The sequence below is a fragment of the Microtus oregoni genome, unplaced genomic scaffold (assembly GCF_018167655.1).
Source record: "Microtus oregoni isolate MIOR12 unplaced genomic scaffold, Mior012 000008F_ref0000371, whole genome shotgun sequence".
NCBI lineage: Eukaryota > Metazoa > Chordata > Mammalia > Rodentia > Cricetidae > Microtus > Microtus oregoni.
In genome coordinates, this window is record NW_024543067.1 from 46,793,047 (window position 1) to 46,814,181 (window position 21,135).

Below are 21,135 nucleotides of genomic sequence, written 5' to 3' on the forward strand. Positions count from 1 at the left end.
AGCTACTAAAAATATGCGTCCCAGGGAATTAAAACAAATTGGATTAGTGAAAGTTTACCTCAGCGGCTAGGGATATTTACACACAACACTTTTCAGAGCCTGGGCGAGTTCTGAAGACTGGGTTTCAGGCCCGCGGACTCCAGTGCGCGCCAGCCGGCACCACGGCTCCTCACCAGCAGGGGGCGCAGGTAGCGCGCATCCACCGTGCCGCTCTCCCAGCGTACCCCGCTCCCGCAGGCCACGACCCGGAAGCTGTCGCCGGCTGGCGGCCGGCTGGCGGCTTTGACCGCTTTGGGGCTGCGGAAAGCAGTTGCCCGGGCTGCCGGGGCTGGCTGTGGCTGCTGACCGCGGCAGTCGGAAGGAACCCCCAATGAGTCCGCACCGGACAGGAGCTCAGTCCGGGCACGCGACCCCCGGCGACATGTGACCCGATCTGCCGGCCGCTTCGGCGTTCGTAAGTGTCCGTGGGCCGCGCGGGGCTGCGAAGAGACTCTCCGCCTGGGCCGTGATGAAGGCGGTCAAGTTCTCCTCACCTCGATGGGAAGAGACTACTCGGTGGGCTCTGGTGACAGAAGCGAGCGGGAGAAGCAGGGCTGTCTCCGTCGCTTTGCAGTGCCTGTAGTGCCGAGGGTGCGGAGTTCACTCAATAGCACCCGGACTTGTTCTTTTTCTGGGACAATTCATGCTCTCACTCCTGTCACCAAAGTGAAATAGGTGGCTGTCATTTGTGGAAACCATCTGTTCTTTGAGCCATGAAGGCAGAAACAGTGTCCCCTACCCAGGACACTACCCCAGAGTCCAGCTGTGGCTTCGGTAATCTATGGAGTAGTCGGAAGCTGATGGTTGTGGGGGTCTTGCTGGGCTGGCTACTTGTCATCCACCTTCTGGTCAACATGTGGCTTCTGATCCTTCTGTGCGCATCGTTGGTGGTGCTGGGAGGTTGGCTAGGCGCCAGTGCCGTTGCAGGGGCTTCAGGTCAATTGCACCTGGAGCGGTTCATCACGGTCACCGCCTGTCCTCCATGCCCCGAGGCAGAAAGGCAGCTGGAACAGGAGATTAACTGCACCATCCAGATGATAATCCGAGATTTTGTGTTATCCTGGTATCGTTCAGTGAGCCAGGAGCCAGCATTCGAGGCGGAGATGGAGGCAGCCATGAAGGGGTTGGTTCAGGAGCTTCGAAGGCGGATGAGCAGAGCGGACAGACATGCTCTTACACAGAGGGTTCTCACTCTCTGTGGTTGTCACCTGCAGAGCTATATTCAGGCCAAGGAGGCCGCAGCCAGGGAGCAGAGCTGTTCAGTTCAGCCCTCCCAGCTGTGGGATGCTTACTGCCAGGCCACTCCTCCCCATCCTGCCTTGCACAGCCCTACCACTGAGGTCACCTATGCACGTGGCATTGTGAATTTGTTACTTAAAGAGTTAGTGCCCAAGCCCCACCTGGAGACTAGGACTGGACGCCACGTAGTAGTCGAACTCGTCACTTGCAATGTGATCTTACCACTGATCAGTAAGCTATCAGATCCTGACTGGATCCACCTTATACTTGTGAGTATCTTTTCCAAGTATAGACACGATGCAACCCAAGGAACCAAACCCCTGGGCTCAGGCAGTGTCCTAGAGCAGCCGTCAGTGCCCACCTCTCTGCCACTGGTTGTTGAAGTAGAGAGTCTGCCCACAGGAAAAGCACCTTCTCCAGTACACATAACCTGCAGCGAGCCAGCCCCCTCCCCAGAGGTCGAAGAAGGTCATGAAGCTGCAGAGGGAGATTTGTCTGGGATGCCTGAAGAAAGAAGAATAGGAAATAACTCATCCCATTTTCTACAGCCGGATATTCGAGGCCCCTTGTTCTTATGCGAAGACTCGGAGCTGGAGTCACCACTGTGTGAACTGGGCAAAGAAACCATCATGCTAATGACCCCAGGCAACTTCCTCTCTGACAGGATTCAGGATGCTCTGTGTGCACTAGAGGATTCCCGGGCCCTGGAGCCTAAGGATGGTGAGGGAACTGAAGGTATGGAAGGATCCGAAGCTGAGGAAGCTCCAGGAACAGAAACAGACACGGGCCTACTGGTCTCCATGCTGAACTGCCCAGAGATCCAGATTGACACAGCAGACAAGGAGGTAGAGCAAGAAGATGTCACCTCTCTTACGACTTTGTTAGAGGAGCCAGAAAAACCCTGCCCCCCAAGACCTTCATGCTTGGAAAAGGATCTCACCAGTGGTGTGAGCTCCCTTGATCCTACCCTGCCACCAGTTCCACTTTCCTCCTCTCCCCCTGGTCCTCTCAGCTCAGCCACCTTCAGTTTTGAGCCCCTGAGCAGTCCCGATGGCCCAGTTGTCATCCAGAACCTTCGAATCACTGGCACCATCACCGCCCGAGAGCACAGTGGTACTGGATTCCACCCATACACGCTGTACACTGTGAAGGTAACACAACTCCAGCTGTGGTCATTCATTCTGGGAACGACTGTACAGAGGCGAGTCGGTAAACAGAATGCTGCAAGGGCAGATAAGAGTAGCCTGTGTTTAATTAAACACGTGTGTGGCTGGCGCGTGGCTAAGTTGGAAGGCAGAGCAGGCTCTTACTCCATAGCCGTACAAACAATCCTAGAAGCTCAGTGTTAGAGTACTGCAGGTCAGATTTTTTTGTTGGTTCTCCAAGCTGGTTTCGCCTCAGAATCACCTGGGCTCCTTTTTAAATAAATTGATTCTGATAGGCAGATAGATTCTGAATGAGAATTTCTAAGAATGAATCCCAAGATTCTACATTTTTTTAAAAAAGATTTACTTATTTTTATTTCATGTGTGTATTTTGCCTGCGTGTATGTAAATGCATTGTGTACCTGATGCCTGTGGAGGCGAGAAGAGGGGTCTAGATCCCCTAAAATTGCAGTTGCAAACAAAATGTAAGTTGCCATGTGAGTGCTGGGAAACAACCCTGGTTGTCTGCAAGAGCAGCAAGGGTTCTTCTCCATTCCCCCATGTTTTTTTTTTTTTTAAATGAAACTTTTCAGTCAACACATTGGTCCACAGCCTGGCTTAAGGGGACATCTGTGACTCTAGTCAACTTTCCTCGTATCTTCTCTGCATAGTTGTTCCCAAGTCTGTGCTTAAATACCTCAGGAATAAGGAACCTGCCACCTTCTGATGTAAATATTTGTTCTACCTTTCTATAATAAAAATGCAAAAGATACTAGTATTTTGTAAGAAAGAAATTAGGAAGAAGAAGTTTAGAAAGTTTCTTGGCAGGAGGCACTGGTTGACTTTACCTGCCTTCTGGAATTTCTGTGGAGCTCACCAGCCTTGTACTGGTATGTCCAAGCACCACCACCACACAGGGCTAGATACACACTCCTGGGGAAATCCAAGCCAATGAAGTGGGCAGGACCTGCTTAATGAGCTGCAGGATGACCTGGCATTTTAAAAGTCACATGACATTTAAAGTTAAGACGGTGACCCTAATTAGATGCACCTTTGCACTCATTGCAATGACATCAGTCACATGGTCTTTATAGAACAGGTATCATTTGGAAACACAGACATCTGGTCATGAGTAACTGGCGACTGTCAACCAGTTACCTACTGTGTTGTTCCCCTAATTCTAGGTGTCACTCTGGCATGCCCCGTGCTCACATAGCAATGCTAGATTCTGGCTATTTCATCTTCTTATGACATATTCATGGACTAATAGCAGAGAACAGTTTTTCCTTATTACCAGGAAATTCAAGTTGTCCCCAAGGGTAGAATATTTCACAGCATCCTAGCTCCTAGATGCTCCAAGCTTGGAAGCTCTGTCCTGAATTTTGCCTGTTTTTTCTTCTCAGTACTTGACTTCCAAGACTTCCATGCTTACCGCAGCTGTAGTGGATTTCTCGTTCTCTCTAGCTCTCAAATGTTTAAACACCAGCTCAAGAACTTTCAACAAGGAGATCGTTTTTGGTTTTGTTATTTTAAATCACTTGCCATCCTATAATATTTCAGTCAGAGAGTAATCAGTTTCTGCTAGGAACAAGCACTGGCTCACAGCAGCTCTGCATCTTAACTCCTTTGTCACAGAATCTTCCCCTATGTCGTAGCTTCCATGCTGCTCAGGTGCTTCCTTTCCTAGGCGTGTGCTGTTTATGTCGTCTCCCATGTGACGCATGAAGGCAATAGACTGCCCTCAGAACATTTCCAGTCATCATGGGATGTCTAATGATACAGCTAATATATACCTAAGACAAAGAGTTTTAGTTCAACTCCAGGAATAACAATTAGAAAGATTAATCTGCTCAAGGCAACAAAAAAGAAAACATTTCAGGCAAAGACATGTCTCAAGGTTATCTGTTTGGGTTTGCTGATTCTTCCCCCAAACAAGCGTTAGTGACTGGGTGTGATGGCAAAGTGATTTGCTCCTGATGAGGTCACTCCTGTAATTTAGTAGTAGTCCCTTTTGAAGGTATTATGACTTCTGTTTTATAATGTCTTTAGGATTTAAAAACATTACATAGCTACTTTGGGGGTGAAAAGTTTTGGATAGAAGTAATGGAAGGAACAGTGAAAAGTATTTCTGACCAAACAAGGGGTGCCAGAAAGTACAGCTCATTTGACCACCTTGGAGTTTGGGTCATTAGTTACAACTGAGGGTGGAGGTCAGATGCAGAAGGCTCAGCAGCATAAAGGGGCAGCCTTCTCCCTTTACTAATGCTCCACTGTGACCATTGAATAATTTCCCAAGCCCCCTGATTTCATTGATAATTCTTTTCCTTCCACAGTATGAGACAGCCCTTAATGGTGAGAACAGCAGCGGCCTACAGCAGCTGGCCTACCACACCGTGAACCGCCGCTACCGGGAGTTCTTGAATCTGCAGACCCGCCTAGAGGAGAAACCAGATCTACGAAAGTTTATCAAAAGTCAGAAGTTCCCTAAGCCCCAAATGCCAACTTGCATATCACATCTGGCCACTCTGATCTGCATGCTTGATGGCCTCTGGGTTTGTGGGGAGGAGAAGACAGCGTTGAGAGTGTCTTGCCCCCGAGTTTGCTTGAGAGGCTGTGGGGTTTAGAGCTGAACAGCTGTGATGGCATCCTTACTGAGGTTGTCCTTGGTTACATGCTTTATTCTACTGTCCCCACGTAGTTTACACATTCCTACCCATGCTCACAGAACCACTTTCCAGGTCTGTGGGTTACCCGTCTTAAATAACCCAGATATCCCTGTCTTTAACAATAAGCCGTTTGTGTGCAGTTAGACACATCTAAGGCACAGAGAAGTGTTTAAAATATAATAAAATTTAATTACAAATAAGCTAGGAACTGGCTACTTTGTTTCCGTTGTTATTGTTCTAGATGCTAATGATCACCTAAGTAAATGATAGGTTGAATATAACATAGCTAACACTAGGACAGGTTTTAGAAGTGTGTCAGGTTCTCTTCTACATGCTTCACATGTGTTAGCTCATGTCCTTCTGTAACCATGAGGTAGATTCTATCATTCCTTCATATAGAAAAGCAACAGTTGCAGATCATGTGACTTATTATAGCAGGAATTGGAGCCAGAACTTAAACTTGGGCCCTTTGGACCTGCTTTATAACCACTGCATTATGTGCTCTCTTCACACTAATGCGAGTAGACTGTTGCATCACAACCATGGGAACAGTTGGAAGTCCCTAAATTAACAAAAACCTAGAAACAAAGCCTAGTGAAATATATTCAGTGATTCTGTCTGTTTTATATGGAATACCTCTGCATGAATGCTAACTAGATGAATTTGTTGTTTGTTTTGAAGATATTAAGGGTCCAAAAAAGCTCTTTCCAGATCTTCCATTTGGAAACATGGATAGTGACAGAGTAGAGGCCCGGAAGAGCCTCCTGGAGTCCTTCCTGAAGGTCGGCATCTGATCCTCTGGCTTGGCTCACATTCTGACCCTAAAACATCCAACCCAAAGTGGTGAGATCTGGGGCCTAGGGTTTCTTCTGAAATATTTGTCTTTTGCAGCAACTCTGTGCCATTCCTGAGATTGCCAACAGCGAGGAGGTGCAGGAGTTCCTTGCACTGAATACAGATGCTCGGATCGCCTTTGTCAAAAAGCCATTCATGGTCTCTAGAATAGACAAGGTAACAGCCGAGCTACTGTGCTCAGCATTCTTCCTGTCTGCAAGTATGACGTGTTTATTAGACTGGAGACCATGCTGGGAAAATAAGGGCATAGGTAGAGGAAGCATAGAGGGTCAGTAGAACATGGACTAAAATTTTCAAGACCTGTTGCTAAATACGGGCTAGATCATCGACTTGCTGAGTCACGGTGAGCAGTGGTTAGAAGACAGTACCCTCACGCTATGTGTATATGTACCACCAGGAGTTATTGCAGTCTTGTTCTAATAGAAGCATGTGAGGATAGACGTGAACCTCTGACGGTGGCAGGAGGCTCTCTTTGGAGAGATAAGTTATTCACATTATTGGGTACTCAGCAGAGAGCTCTAAGCCAGGACATTAATCTGGATTTGGATTGGTGTAGTGATCCTCTGCTGGAGAACAGAATGTACAGAGAACCATACATTCTTCAAGAGGGCGTCTCAGCACCTATGTAGATGGTAAGGGAAGCATACTTGGGGAAAGCATACTTGGGGAATACAGTACACTGGAGCCTCAGTTGATATCATCAGCAATTTTATAAGTGAACTGAATTCTTTGTAGGAGGTATGCCTCCTGATTCTGGCTGGATTTTCATGTGGTAGATATTAGGGAACATTCTTTATTATGTTCCCAAATTAGAAGGGATCAAGTAGGTAAAACCCCTGGAGTTCTGAGCAGATGTGTTCATTGGTTCTTTCCTTATTTCCTTATGGGGAAATTGCTTTGTTATTGCCTGTTTCTTTGTTTTGGGCTTGTTGAGACAGGATCTCACTGTACCCTAGTCTGGCTTGGAACTACCAGTATAGTCCAATTGGTCTCAAACTCTTCCTCCTTAGCCTCCCAAATGCTTGGATTACAGACATATGCCATCACGTTCAGCCAGACTGACGATTTTGAGCAAGGCACTGTGCTAATTTCCAGTAAGGCCAAAGTGGAGGGCACAGATAAAGGCCCTCCCCTCAATTACAATCCTGAGACAGGAAAGAAAATTAAATAAATAAATAAATTTCATGTATATGCATATGCACACCAGTGTATTCACCCACGCATGTGTGTGGAGGACATGGAATGTCTTCCTGCATCATATATATATTTGAGACAAGGTTTCTCACTGAACCTCAATTTCTCTTCTAGCTAGGCTGGCTAGCAAGCCTGTGCGGTCTGCCTCCAGACCAGCAGCACTGGAGTTACAGATATGCATCATGACACCCAGTTTTTATATAGGTACTTAGGAGTCTGAGCTTGGGTTCTCATGAGTAAGGACTTTGCCCAGTGAACCATCTTCCCAGCCTGCAAGGCGTGTTTTATAAGCAGTATGATTTATGTTCATGCATTCCATCCTCTGTTCCCTTCCTGGTTTGTTTTTCCTGGTGTTCCCTGTGGTCTTGCTGGTTGTCCGGTGTGTCTTGGCTGTACAGGCTGTGCTCCTGTGGAGCATTCATTACCGTTGCTTACTTCCTTTCCCTTGATGGTTCTCCTTTGTATATTTCCTTTAATAGCAAATATATGCATGTCAGCTTACTTTGAAAAACTGTAGATGAGTCTTACTTTTCACAGATAGGTTTTTTCTTTATATCAATTCCAGATAACTACCAGCCTGTGTGATTTTTATTCTTTCTGTACCTAAAGAAGAGAATTGTTTGATTTGACTATAAACCCAACTTATTACTCTATGAATCCTTGCAACATGTTTATATTATTTAAGCTGCTACACTGGATTTTCTCTTTTCTTATCATCTTCATTTTTCCCCTTACATGCCTTTGTAATTTCTACTGAGTCACACTTTGGTGATGGTATTGTCAGTTTGGAAGCTAGGAGTCACCTTTTAATGTAAAAAAAAAAAAAAAGAAAGAAAGAAAGAGAAAAATATTAACTGAATGTGTTCTCTAGTGTGAAGAACTTGCTTGAGTTTTTATTTCTCCCTGTTTTGCTTTTGGCTTCTTGTCCGTGGTATTGTTTGTCTTACTCTGAAGAAAAGATTGTTCTAGACAGGGAGAAAAAGACTTCTTGTCACTGGCTGTTGTCCAGTTTTCTCAAAGGCTCTGTGGATGTCTGCATCCTTCATCCTTTGGTATAAAGCACAGAGAGATAATGGCTCTGTTCTCCTTCACTGCCCATCAGGAATGTGCATAGTCATACTGACCCTGTACCTCCAACCCTGCAGATGGTGGTGAGTGCGATTGTGGACACCTTGAAGACAGCGTTTCCTCGCTCTGAACCCCAGAGCCCCACAGAGGAGCTGAGTGAAGCCGAGAATGAAAGCAAGCCCCAGACAGAAGGCAAGAAGGCTAGCAAGTGAGAAGCCCTTCAGTGGTCCAGGGCCCCTGTCCTCAGGTGTCAAAGCCCCATTCCATTCTCAAACCTTAGAAGAGAGGAGGTGCATGGTACCCATCAGCTTCTTAGCCAGGCCAGAGGCTGGGTTCCACAGCACTGTACCCAGGGAGTCTGAGTAGGCAGTACTGCTGAGTGTTGGCTCCTACCCAGGGAACCCTGGGCCCACTCACTGGGAGTTGTTGACTAGAAGGGAAAACTAAAGGCTTAATATTCTTCTTTTTCTAGAAATTGAGGTATTTCTTTCCTAGTAAGAATTAAATTAAGACTTACAATTGATTTGTTTGCCTTCATTTCCGGAAATTTTGGCTCAGAGACTACTTACTCTAGCAGTAATCAGGAAAGGACTAGAATGGAATCCTGCAGGGTGTACTTTAGTAGCTGGTAGACTGCTGCTGCTCTTGCCGCATTGATGTCCCAGCTGGTCCCTGGAAACACTCCACGCCAGCATGTGGAAGGGCAAAAACAACACATGCACCCTAACTCTACTGAAAGCATTGTGTGAATGTAGTTCATGAGAGAGAGAGAGAGAGAGAGAGAGAGAGAGAGAGAGAGAATTTAAATGAATATGTACCTGACTGGTTGTCTTAATTTTTATGTTCATATTAAGAGCCAGCAATACTATCCTTATAGCAGGCTTTAAAATAAAAAGATTTATTTATTTTTATGTGTTTGTGTGTGTGTGTGCGTGCACGCTGGTACCCACAGAGAACAGAAAAGGATATCAGATCCCCTAGAACTGGAGTTATAGTCAACTCTGAGCTACCTGACATGGGTGCTGAAAGAACAATAGATGCTCTTAATCTCTAGTCATCCCCGTAGTCTCAAAACTTAGCCTTCCAGCTACGCTCATATAGGAAACAACAACTATGATGCCTGCTGTGGTTGTCATTTGCAATTGATTGTCCAGTCTTATTTGGAGTATAAGGGAAACAAGTGATTGTCCCAAAAAGATACCAAAAACAGTAACAAAAAACCTTAGTCTATGATATTTGTCTGTTAATGTGTTCAAAAGATTTCTTATTCAAACCTGTCATCACGGCTCTGGGAATGTAGCCATGACAGACTAAGCACTATTTTACTTGAAAAAAATCCTTTCATAAATGCACTAGAAATAGCATAAATATGGCACTATTTGAAGAATTACCAGGTATACGTTGTTTGAGGGATTTTGGGGTCCCATCTTCCAGGTAGTTGTGATCACACTAAGTCCCCCTGGAGTAAGAATGGATGCTTCTGCTCTAAAGTATTGTAGATACTCACCAGACTCTTTTATAGGGACTGTGATCTTGACTTGCATCTCATTCTACCTTTGTCTCTGTGTCAGGTCCAGACTGAGGTTCTCCTCCAGTAAAATCGCTCCTGCGCTGAGTATAGCCGAGGTGCAGGACAGGGTTCTCTACTGTCTGCAGGAGGGCAATGCGGTAAGAGCAAACAAAGAGAACTGCTAGAATCACAATTGAGGTTTTGATTCTGCAGATATATTATGTAGGAGGCTTCTCTGAGGTCAGATAAGAATCAGGTGCCCTGGTCAAGGACTTGGCTGATATCTGTGTCTGGAAATTTTATGCTAACAGTGTTTCCTCTGAGTACTTTAGAATTCTCAGTTCTGAGTTGGTAGGTTGGCTTTGTATGGTAATGGCTTTGTGATAATAATGATAGGATGAGAAGAAAAAGGGAAACCAGTTTCTCGATGAGAACAGATGACCCACCAGTGTACAAAAGTGATTGTCCCAGAGCAGGCTAGTTTTACTTGCAACTTGGGTAAGGTGTGAGAACTTTCCTGAAGTGGCTTAGGGTTAGTGGGCTCTGTGCCCATTGTACTTTTGTAGGTGGAAGATAGGAAACATAGATGTTACATTTATTCTACCTCCTGCATTCTTGGTGATCTTTGCCACTGACTGTTTCTCCAGGAGTCAGAGATCCTGTCCATGTCTGGGATGGAATCCTTCATTGAGAAGCAGACAAAGTTACTGGAAATGCAGCCAGCAGATGTCCCAGATAAAGATCCCCAACAAGTTCCTAAAGAATGTGTGGATAACTGTTTGCGGGATACAGCTGTAGTAGCCCAAGAACTCACCAACAGTGACCCAGGTGAGTGACAAGACCTTTGCTTTCTCAAAGAGGATCCAGGGAGAAGTCCACTGGGACTTAGGGAAGGTGGACATTTCTCTTGTGCTCGGCCAAGAGATCCATGTTTTGAACTCCTCCAGAATTAGAGGTGCTAGGGCCAGAGCTGGGTAAGATAGAAATGGTCCTCAGAGCCAGTCAAGCAGCAGGGAAAATCTGCATGCATAATATATGCATAGTATCAGTGTGTTGTTTTTGACACAGGGGCTACTGTCTTCTTCTAGACATCTCCCTCCCTCAGTGTCTGTGGTACCAATTACCTGATGTTTCTTTCTCTCTGTCCCTTTTTGGGTTCCTTTACATCATTCTGGATATTTCGTTATAGGTTGTCTTCTTACTCTGTGCCCTCCCTACCAAGGGACTGTCACAACCTGACTGTCAGCTTCTGCCTTTGTACATGTATCAGTAATGCCTAAATATCAAATAGCATGCGTTTCCACATGGGTAGACCACAGGATCACCACATAGAATTCATCTTCTCTCAGATCTGGTCCTACTTTACTTCCTGCCATTGCAGGGAAAAAGAGAGAAGAGCATTTTCTTCCCAGGAGAAGATCAAACGTTCCCTACAGAGGAAGAATCAGAACCTAGCTTTTAGTATGTTGTGACATAGAACTTAAAAAGAAGAATTATATTAATTAACTAAAACAAAGACCCCCTCAAAGACTAAATGATCACAAAATCTTGAGATCAGAAGGGGATGAAAGAACTAATTTCATATTTACTCCCAGGTGCCCAAGAACAAGTTACCTGGCTTCTACTGTGTGGTCCTCAATTTAAGTATGTTACAGATGGGTCTTACTACTGTCGTGTGCAGCTGTAATTGTCAGCAAGACACAGGCGAGAGTCATCTGAGAGGAAAACCTCCATTGACTGAGGAATTACCTAAGTCATATCGGCCTTCAGGCATGTTTGTGAGGCATTCATTGTCTTGATTATTAGTGTTTATGTGTTAGAGAGTTTATCTTGTTCTTCAAGAGGCCCTTGTGGCTCCTTGTTTGCACTGCTATGACTAGATGTAACCACAGGGTGGCAGCTGCAGACAAATGCTCAAGCTGAGGAGATGATGGCAGTGAGGAGGCTGTTTCCTGAGGGAGGAATAGCCCACTTTTGAGCAAATGAATGGAAAACAATTCATCATTTCCCACACCCCCTTGAAATACAGCACAGAAAAACAAAAATAGGTATTGGGCAAAGTTTAAAAAAAGGTGAGATTCAGTTCTAACAGATCTGCCCAAATCCAAAGTGATTTGTATTCTGAAACACCCTTGGAAGAGGAAAGCTGGCACAGGCTGTTCCAGAGATCTCCAGTGAGCGTAGACCAGCAGAGTGAGCATTGAAAATAATAGTGATAAAATTACTCACAGCAGAAGTACCAGGATTCCCCTAATCATCGTGGACATCAGCATAACGTGGGAGCTCAGCACAGATTTAGAGAAGAGATGCTCCTGTCCAGTAAACAGATGTTCAGGTCACTCCAGCAGAGCATAAACATGAGCTCATCTGTGGCCCCTCACGTCTTCCAAATAGGAAAAAAATTGGTAAATGTCATGGCATTTTACCAGAGGTGTGGTACTCTTTCTAGAACCACATGTTATCTCAGAATCCGCTAAAGCCTTCTGGACCCCAACCCCACAGCTCTGTGTAATGGAGATGGGTTTTCTGCAGGAGAATGAAGCAGAGCTCTTTTTCCTGATCTGCCCACTCTTTTCCATCATTTGCTGTGGGGGCGAGTGGAAGGGACAAGGCCTTGCCAATTCCAGTTAGTCACCAGTTGTGAGCCCCTATTCGGAGTAGAATGGAGTCAGTGTCTTGAAGAAAGACAGAGGAAGGGGAAACCGATGCCAGATAAGCAAAATAATTAAGTGTAAAGCTTGTTAATAAGATTTAAAAAAAACCTGTGGAGAGAAAACAGCATCAGAACATAAAAAATTTGGAAAAACATACAGAGCATATAGCTCGATGATCTAGATACAAGTGTTTCTTGATTTATATTGTGCAGAGGGATCTCAAAACTCTAAGATGATGGCATGAAGCTGGAGAAGACCTGGCTGCTACCTAAAGCTCTGAAAGAGGAAGGGTTACTTGTGATACCTTTGTCCCGCAGGAGCAGAGACAGAGTTAGCCGACACGGCCTTGGATCTGATCCTGCTGCTGTTAATGGAGCAGTGGAAATGGCTGTGTACCGAAAGCATGCAGAAGTTCTTCCGCCTTATTTTTGGAACTCTAGTTCAAAGGTAAGATTGCTGAGCTCTCCGTCACATTAGAACCTCAGTTTGCTAAGAAATTGGACATGAAACTCGTCTCTATACTAGGAAGGTGTAATATCGCATCCAAGAAACCCATGAACTCAGTAGACGGTAGATTCCTTAATCTAGGGGTGTGAGGAAGAAGCCCCTATAGAAGCCCTTTAGTAACCACCTTGACCAAAGTTTGAATGTATCCAATTCTCTAAGATTTCTCACATATCTAGCACACTGAATTAGAGACGTTGCCTGTGTTCTTAGAGTACTTTAACTCAGTCTGCCTGCTTCAGCACATGAGTTCAACACATTAGAGATTTCTCACACAGGGCACCAAAATGCAGTCAATTTAAATACATTAGCGACTATCTCAGTCACCAAGCATGTGTTGGTATCACATTAAGAAAAGTAATCAAAGTACTTCTCCTTGGAGTCATTTGACCAAGAGTGAGCCCAGACTTCAGTTTTCCACTTCTCTCCTGTGTCTTCTGTCTCTCTGTGGCTTATGGTTTCTGGCTTGTCTGTAATCTGTTGTATGGTATGAATCTTTGTTGCTATGCATATGTTCTGTTTTTCACCTTTGTGCAGTGAGCATTTCTCTTACTAGGACATAGTGCTTACAGGATGGTAAAACAGAGAGAGAAACTCAAGACTTGTATCTTAGCTTTGTATGAGCTTCACAGGTGGCTTGAAAAATTTATGAATGTGGAGGTTCCTGTGGCTGATTTCTTATCCATTGTTATGACCTTCCCCATTCTCTCATGCTTGACATCGTAATAAACGTTTTTCAGATACTGAAGACCAGATTTCATTTGTTCTGTGGAGCTTGTAATGGCATCCTCTCTCACTGACTCTGAAACTGAGGAATCCTCTGCTCATCCTCTTTGACAGTGATTCTTCTGATAGTATATTATATAGATTATCCATTTTCCCAAAAGCAGTGATTCTCAATGGGGTTCTTTTGCTCCCAGGGACATTTAGCAACACTGGAGAAGTTTTTGGTTGTCAAGTAGGGGTGGAGGGTAGAAACACCTCCTGCCAGGCATCTGGTGGGTGAAGAACATTGATGCTGCTTTCCTTCTATGTTACACAGAGCACCCCCCACTGCACTCCTTCCTTCCCCTACCCAGAGCACACACAGCAGTGACATACTCTTCCCAAAATGCCTCTAGTGCTAAGATTGAGAAATTGCTCCTTCACTGGTAGTTCAAGGGCCACAAGGACCTCTCATTGCCTATAAATCATTTCCCCGTCTTTTTGTAGTGTTTTTGATTTGTTTCTCAGAATCCATTCTAGTTTTATAATGTTCTAGACACTTTCTTAATAAGAGGAAGGGGGCAGGGCTTATGGCCTTTGAAGAATGGAACATTTCCCTCCACCCAAAAGCTTTAGGGACCTGAGCCCTATGGCCCATAGTCTTCCATCAACAAGTCTCCAGATGTGTGGTGACATGAAGAAAACAGGGCTCACTTCAGGATCCATAGTATCACAATGGATAATCTTCTTGGCTTAAGTGTAGTTACTATGCAGCAAATGTCTATTGAGAGGTTAATTCACTCAGACATTATATGTGTCACTTTGAGGATATTTTATAGTTTAATCCTTTTAAAGAGCTCTGTAAAAGTGTTATAATTCCCACCTCTAATATGAAAAATCTATGGCTTGTAAGGAATTTGAGTTATTAAACCATAAAGTTCATAAATAACATGCAGAATCTAAAACACATTTTTACACTTTTAATCTATAGTAATTTTCTTAACTTTCAGGATAAGACCTTTGCCCCATGGTTTCAAGGGTCAAGAATCACCCCAAAAATCACTGCTCAGAGTGGGGATCATTCCCTTGGGAGAGATTATCAGGTATTCATAGACTCCAAACTGGATGTCCATGTCTACATGGAGCAAGGAGAACCTCTGACATGAGCCTCCATCTCTTCCCTAGACCAGGGACTTTATTTTTAAAAACGTGTTTGTGTGGTAAGCAAAGAAGCTGGGAATTGGATCCCTCCTGGAGCAGCAGCACACACACACACCCACACACACCATGCCCACCCTGACTCCACTACAAGGGATGATGTATGAGGTCCTAGGGTCCTCATGACTGACTCCCACATTTCCATCCGAAACCTCAGGGCGCTTGAGTTCCTGTCCTGTATGTGCCTTAAGAAGCTTGGTGGTTGTCCCTGGCCACAGCTAGCTGCTGTTGCAGCTTTACTTGTCCTGACCACTATGCAGTCTGGGTATCCAGGATAGGACAGCCACCTAGATGTAGATGCCATGCCCCCTTAAGACGTCCTGACATTCCACCCTCCAGCTCACTATCTCCAAGCAGACGTGCTTCATGCTTCCTTCTCCGGCTTCCAGCTTCCTTTACTCTCCCTGCTCCCTTAAAAGACCTATATACAGAACTGCCTTGGACTCCAGGGACTCCTGCCAAGTTGTAAGCGCACTCTCTGTAAGGCTACAGGCAAAGGCGGAGCAGGGGAGACAGAGTAAATCCAACCCCATGACCCCTCCTTCTAAGCCAACTTCGGAGGAGTTCTAATCTGTGCCAGGCTTATAAATCTCCCTTGATTGTTGATGGTGTGGAGGGAGTGGGGGAGGGAAGCTCAAGAGAAGTTAGTTGCCCAAAAAAGGTATCGTTAAGTCAAAGGCAAGTCTTGCACGCATGCGTGGCTGACCTCATGTCAGCTTCTGTGCTGGGAACATCCAATTATGTAACGAGGAGAGCTCCTTATTTGGAGGAAAGGGGAGTGAGGATAGCAGTCTAAGCCAAGGAACCATGAAGCCAGCTTGTGCAAACTTCTCGTGTCTGAAAACATAAGAAATACAGCAGTTCCCTGTATGCATCAGAGCTGGATTTAGGAAACTGGAAAAGCACTCAGAGCTAGTCTGGGTTTGAGGGAAGGAGAGATGCACTGTGCCCCATTGATGGTAGAAGGCTTGGGGCAGGAAGACCCAGCCAAGGTAAGGGGTAAAATTATTTTGGAGCTCTGATGTAGAGAGTAAAGGAATGAGAAGAAGCTGGACCAGGTCCCTGCCTAGATGCCCAGAGCCATGCCACGATAAAAATAGGAGCCAGGCCAGCATCAGAGTACGTGAATGTTATGTCCATGACTCTGCCCTCCCCATGGCCCCGAAGATGGCATCAGACCCTATGTCAAAAGTCCAGCAGACACATTCCTGGCATCTTTGTCTAGATTTCTGAAAGTGTGAGAGAAAGAGAGAAAATGAGTGTGTGTCTATGTGTCTGAGATATATGGAGATGGAATTACCTGACACAGTAGAAAAAAAAATCAGGTAGGAAGTAGAGGAGAGTAAAGAATACATAAGTAAGTAAGTATAGCAAAAAGAAGAAACAAACATGTGGGTTGAAGAAATCCAACAGCAGTAAATCTGTAAATTCAATATTCAATGCAATTCTAAAGCTTATGCTAGGCCATGGATCCTCTCAGGAAAGGTGTTGTTCAGCGCACTCTATATCCCAAGAAAGTCCAGAAGGTGGAGGCAGAGCATGGGACTACTAGAGAGTGTAGGCTACCCAGTGGGATAGCCTTGCTCCTAAGGGCAATTGGCAATGGCTGATATGAACACTCCTCCTACTGTTCTCTTTAGCCACTTCAGAGTTGTAGGTGTTACTGGGGTAGAACTCCACTCAAGGTTTCTTTCTCAGTGAGTGTGTGCATGTTACAACCCAAGAGGCCTTTGTGACAGTAGCTATTAAGAGAAACTGAAGGCCAGACCCCAAAAGGATACAGCAATTACAGCAGGAAGGAGCTGACATTATTACATACTCACTATAGCAGGTGCGCCTACTTACCATACACACTGATGTGCAGTTCTGTAAGATAGGCATGCATGCTCACATTTTGCAGGTGAGGAAATAGATACACACTTCCTTCTACTCACCCTGCCTGCCTCTTTTGTGTGCAAACTTCCTCACAAAAGAGTACCTAGGTTCCAGACTCTTAGTCCCATCTAGTCTTTGCTTTTCCCCAGACTGGTCTCTGGGTCAGATGCATCTGATGGTACCACATACACTTGCCTCTATCAGCAGGCTCTGACTTAATTCGAAGCACTGCTGGGCCAGAGATTAGCCCTTCCTAGTGTTTCTATTCTACACCCTGTTCACAACTGGAGAAAGAATATCAAACAATTCAGAGTCAGCCACACATGTGCTGTGTCCCTTTACTCTGTGACTTCACACCTTCCAGTACAGCTTCAGTGTCTTTGTCTCACACCTGACTTCCTCCTGCGACAGCTTCTTTAGAAACAGTATGTGCTTTTGGAAGAGCCCGGAATCCTTTTCAGCAAGTAAGTCTTCACTTTCTTGTGTTAGGTTATTTCAAGCCTACAAGTATCATTGACTTGGGCTGTTTCTAAAGGTGCCGAAATTAGGGGTTGTTTATTTGTGTTTGCAGTGATAGCTTTGCTCAGATTGTATAGTGTCTCCTTGAGAAGAAGGATGTTTCACGTCATGCTTCCTCCACGAGGGATGTTAAAGGGAAGCCCTTGACCTCTGTGGACTGGGTCAGGAGGGACCCCAGCAGTTTTGTCTACCATATACATTGTCTGCCTTGCATTTGGGGAGATATAACTTGCTCTAAATTCACATTATGTTAAAGACACCATGCCCTATCCTATTACCTATGAAAATCTCTACTTAATGTGTCTTTAACTTTGTGATAGATGTGTAACCGAATAACTTCTGCCTGTGGATTGTGTTTGTTCTTTTGTGTATTTTATATGTTCTTAAATTGTCATATAGCCCAATAGAAATAGAGTACTAATCATTAGAAAATGAAGGGGAAATGCAGAATATTGAGGCATAAACTCGAAGAGACTTTCATTAACAAGCCACATTATTGGTAGCTGTTGCTTAAGTGCAACCATAAGTAGGAAGCTGGGAGTCTGAGGTTTTGACAATAGCTTTGAATGTGTGAGATCCTTGAAGACAAAGGCTGTCCTGTTCACAGTTGTGTCCTCACCTTCATCTGACTGACACCTACAAGACAGAGACTGGATTTATGTCAAATGGGAAGATGTGCACTGTCACACACAGTTCTACTTATTCCAGTACTTCGCTCGTCACTAGTGAGAATGCCAAGCATCTTCAGCAGTGCTGGGGACAAGAGGCACCCAGAGAAACAGAATCTCCCCAGCCTTCCCTCTCAGGAAGTCCCCAGCTGGACTGGGCAGCTCCGATACCCAGAGCCATGGTTGTGCCTGCACACAGAGGCTTTCCTTTCAGGCCATCTACCGCAATGGCTCCATTTTACTTTCCAAAAAGGCACAGTGCCCTTGAGCATGTTGACCCCACTGGGAGTACCCAGTGAGCTTACCCTGTCTGGAAGCATGTCCTGTTGTGATGCTGTCTGTTCCCCCTCTCTACAAAGAAAGAATGGATGTGGACATTGAAATCAGACAGGTCCAAATTTAAATCCTGCCGTGTGCCTCACTACCTGTGTGACCTAGAAAACAAGTCACTTCACCTCTGTCTAAACTGTTCTCTGAGTGGGTCATTTAGGGAAAAGCTAATGTGGAATAAATTTTAGGAAGGCTTACTAGAGGAAGGTATGTGTTTGGAGCTGGTCTTATAAGATAGGCATCATTTAAGCTAAGTAGTATTTCAAATGGTGACACATTTTTAAATAGAAAGCATCTCATATTTTGAATGGTTGTAACCTGGCTCTCTGAACGGGTGAGTGCACATCTGCAACTTGGAAAAATGAGTAGCAGAATTCTCCCTGTAGGCACCAGGTGGCGCTGCAGGTTAAAAAATATCCATTCGCCTTTGAGAAAGAACTGTTTAGCAGTAGTTCTCCTGCCTTAGCTAGTGATAATGCCCAAGCCTTGTCCCATAATTCAGAAGCCACTCCGTGGTGCCAGTGACATAAACAAGCTGAGTTTCTTTCGTCTTCCACATTCCTTTTCCTCCCTCCTTTCTGATGGGTCCTCAGCATGCTATTTTTCTCTGCTCAGGCCTGTCAGAGATGCCCTTTTGAATGGGTTCTGTCCCTTATGAATTCTGTGCTGGGACTGATGCATTCAGAACAGAATGAACTAGAGATGTGGTAATAATGAGCCAGTTACACATCTGAATTGGAAGAATTTTGCCAGTCCTCTATGAGATCACCTACATTCAAGCCCTTTTGGATCCCAAAGCCTTAGATGTCCATGATGATACATCTGACTGAAGTAGAGACCATCAGGGCCACACTGCCCAATGCTGCTGTCTTAGGAAACTATGATACAATCGTGGACATTTCTCATTTCTTTCAGGCAGGCCTTGAGATCCTGTGACTCGCTACTATTAGCTCACCTTGGAGAAGCAGTCAATGTTAATGCACATTCCCCCACATGAGGATTAAGCCTCCCATGAGTTAGGCAAATGCTCTGCTATTGAACTAAACCCCCAGCTGCATTCTGATCTTTACTATGTCCTGAGAGTTGCCATCAGGTGCCCTGTACAGGAAGAAAGCTTGTTTGGAGCAGGAAAGGAGAAAATATGGACTCAAGGACTACGCTTTACTCCAGCGGACTGCAGTTCTGGAGGAGAATTAAGCCTGTCTGTGAGGGAGACTTCCTGTGTAATCTATGTCAAGACTAGCCCCTGGTAGCCCCTTTCTCTCTCTGTTGTGGTTTCTCTTCTTGAATTTTATGCATTACTTCCCACGTTTTCTAACTACAGCTGATTATCAGAGACTCTGAAGCTGTCACCATGCTGTCCTTGTATCCTGAGTGTCTCTCCTTGGTGTCAGCATAGCCTTCGACTTGAGAAGGTTTGGAAATCATCTTAAAGACAAGAAAGCAAAAGCCAGCGCTATTAAATAACTCCCCAGGTGAATCCCCACCCAGTTCTTTTTCTTCTCTCCTGTTCCCCTGCCAGTATTCCTACTGTTTCTTTCTCGGGGACATCTCCTTCTCCTGTTGATCCTTTGTTCTCAAGGCTGGTCTTTTCCAGCCTTCTGTGGCCATTTCCTTTGCCTGACTTGAAGCCCTGCCATGTCTACTTATTTAAATAGGATCCTAGGTAGTTCTCTTCCAAATCCTGGCTGTGCAACTCTGGTGCTTCTAATAGCGGGGACATGTGAAAGCTTCCCCTTCTAATAAAGAGCTCATAATTACTTACTCTTCTCCCTCTGTGTCCTTTCTTCTTCCCTCCAGTGGTGATCATGCCCTCAGCCAAGAGGGGAGCACTCCCATTGAGTTAAAGTTGCTAGGAGCAATAGGGACCCTGGTTGTCAGGACAACCACTAAATTATGGCTTCTTCCTTCCTTTGTATCTTGCCTTTCTTCCCGCTGCTCCAGTACTAAGGACTTCGCACCCTCTCGCTGCCCTTTCCCCTTCAGCTGACTCCATTTTCTTCTGAATGGTCGCCCTTTTAATTACCCTTGCCTTCTTAGCCACCTCCCTGCTTTGCACACCACTGAGAAAGGCAGGCTCGGGATCACTACCTAGAGACTGTGAATGAGCCAGGCCTGCAGTTCACATGGGGCTGGGGAGATGGAAAGGGCAGTGTACATCTTCTAGTCTCAAAAATGAAAGTGTCGTTGTTTAGGGTACAGAGGTTGAGCTTTGGGAAGGTTCTGACGTAATTTTCATGTTGTTCCTAACTCCACAGGCTTCTCTCCAGTCTGGTTAGTCTCTCTCTCCTACTGACTTACGGACTGTCTAGTGGCTTACTGTTTCTGTCTTTCTTTCCCTGACCCTGCTGGGAAGGAGGGAAATTGAGGCAGGAAGTACAAAGCTCACTGTCTTCTGCTGTCCTGATCTCTAGATCTGGTAGTGGTTGTTACAAAGATCAAAAGGGGGCATTTTCTCTGCCACATGCATAAACACAGCATCTTCAAAAACATTCATTTTTTTCATTTTTTCCAGTTGATCTTGTGAAGAAGAGAGCATAAGAATTCTCCTATTTTAAAAAGACAGTTGATTTAACTTCTAAGAAGTGAAGCCAGCCAGAGGTTTGTAGTTACGCTGTGCTTTCCTAACAATGGCGGGCAGGCTTGACTGTCTTCAGATGCTCACTAGACATATGTAATCAGCTTTCAAATTAAAGTCTTAAAGGTCTCACAGTGCCCGAATCTGGAAGAATGCCTGCAGATCACCCTTTGCACTCCATCTTATATCTCCCCAAACTCAAGATCTATAAATGTCTTCTTTCCATGCCATATTTGTTAGAAAGGGATCCCAGCTTTTGATTTTTGTTTGTGTCCCCACCCTACCCCCATCCTGCTACATTCTTTTCTTCTTTCTTATTTCAAAAAATTGGTTGGAAGAAGCTTGGTATTGTTCCATCCATGAACGGC

At 45.0% G+C, this 21,135-nt stretch overlaps 1 protein-coding gene across 2 annotated transcripts in view; it reads left to right on the forward strand.

The window, feature by feature from the left end:
- The first annotated feature begins 251 nt into the window (after positions 1-251).
- The window catches only part of Snx19 (sorting nexin 19), a 34,914-nt gene continuing 14,030 nt past the window's right edge, over positions 252-21,135 (forward strand). Inside the window, exons 1-8 of one of the 2 annotated variants that reach the window (XM_041656984.1) lie at positions 252-2,429; positions 4,757-4,895; positions 5,771-5,871; positions 5,981-6,100; positions 8,284-8,414; positions 9,778-9,874; positions 10,364-10,544; positions 12,688-12,817. In XM_041656984.1, coding sequence (XP_041512918.1) covers positions 753-2,429; positions 4,757-4,895; positions 5,771-5,871; positions 5,981-6,100; positions 8,284-8,414; positions 9,778-9,874; positions 10,364-10,544; positions 12,688-12,817 — 2,576 coding nt within the window. In that variant the 5' untranslated portion in view covers positions 252-752. The remainder of the gene's footprint in view (positions 2,430-4,756; positions 4,896-5,770; positions 5,872-5,980; positions 6,101-8,283; positions 8,415-9,777; positions 9,875-10,363; positions 10,545-12,687; positions 12,818-21,135) is intronic. The other variant, XM_041656985.1, reaches the window with a different exon arrangement.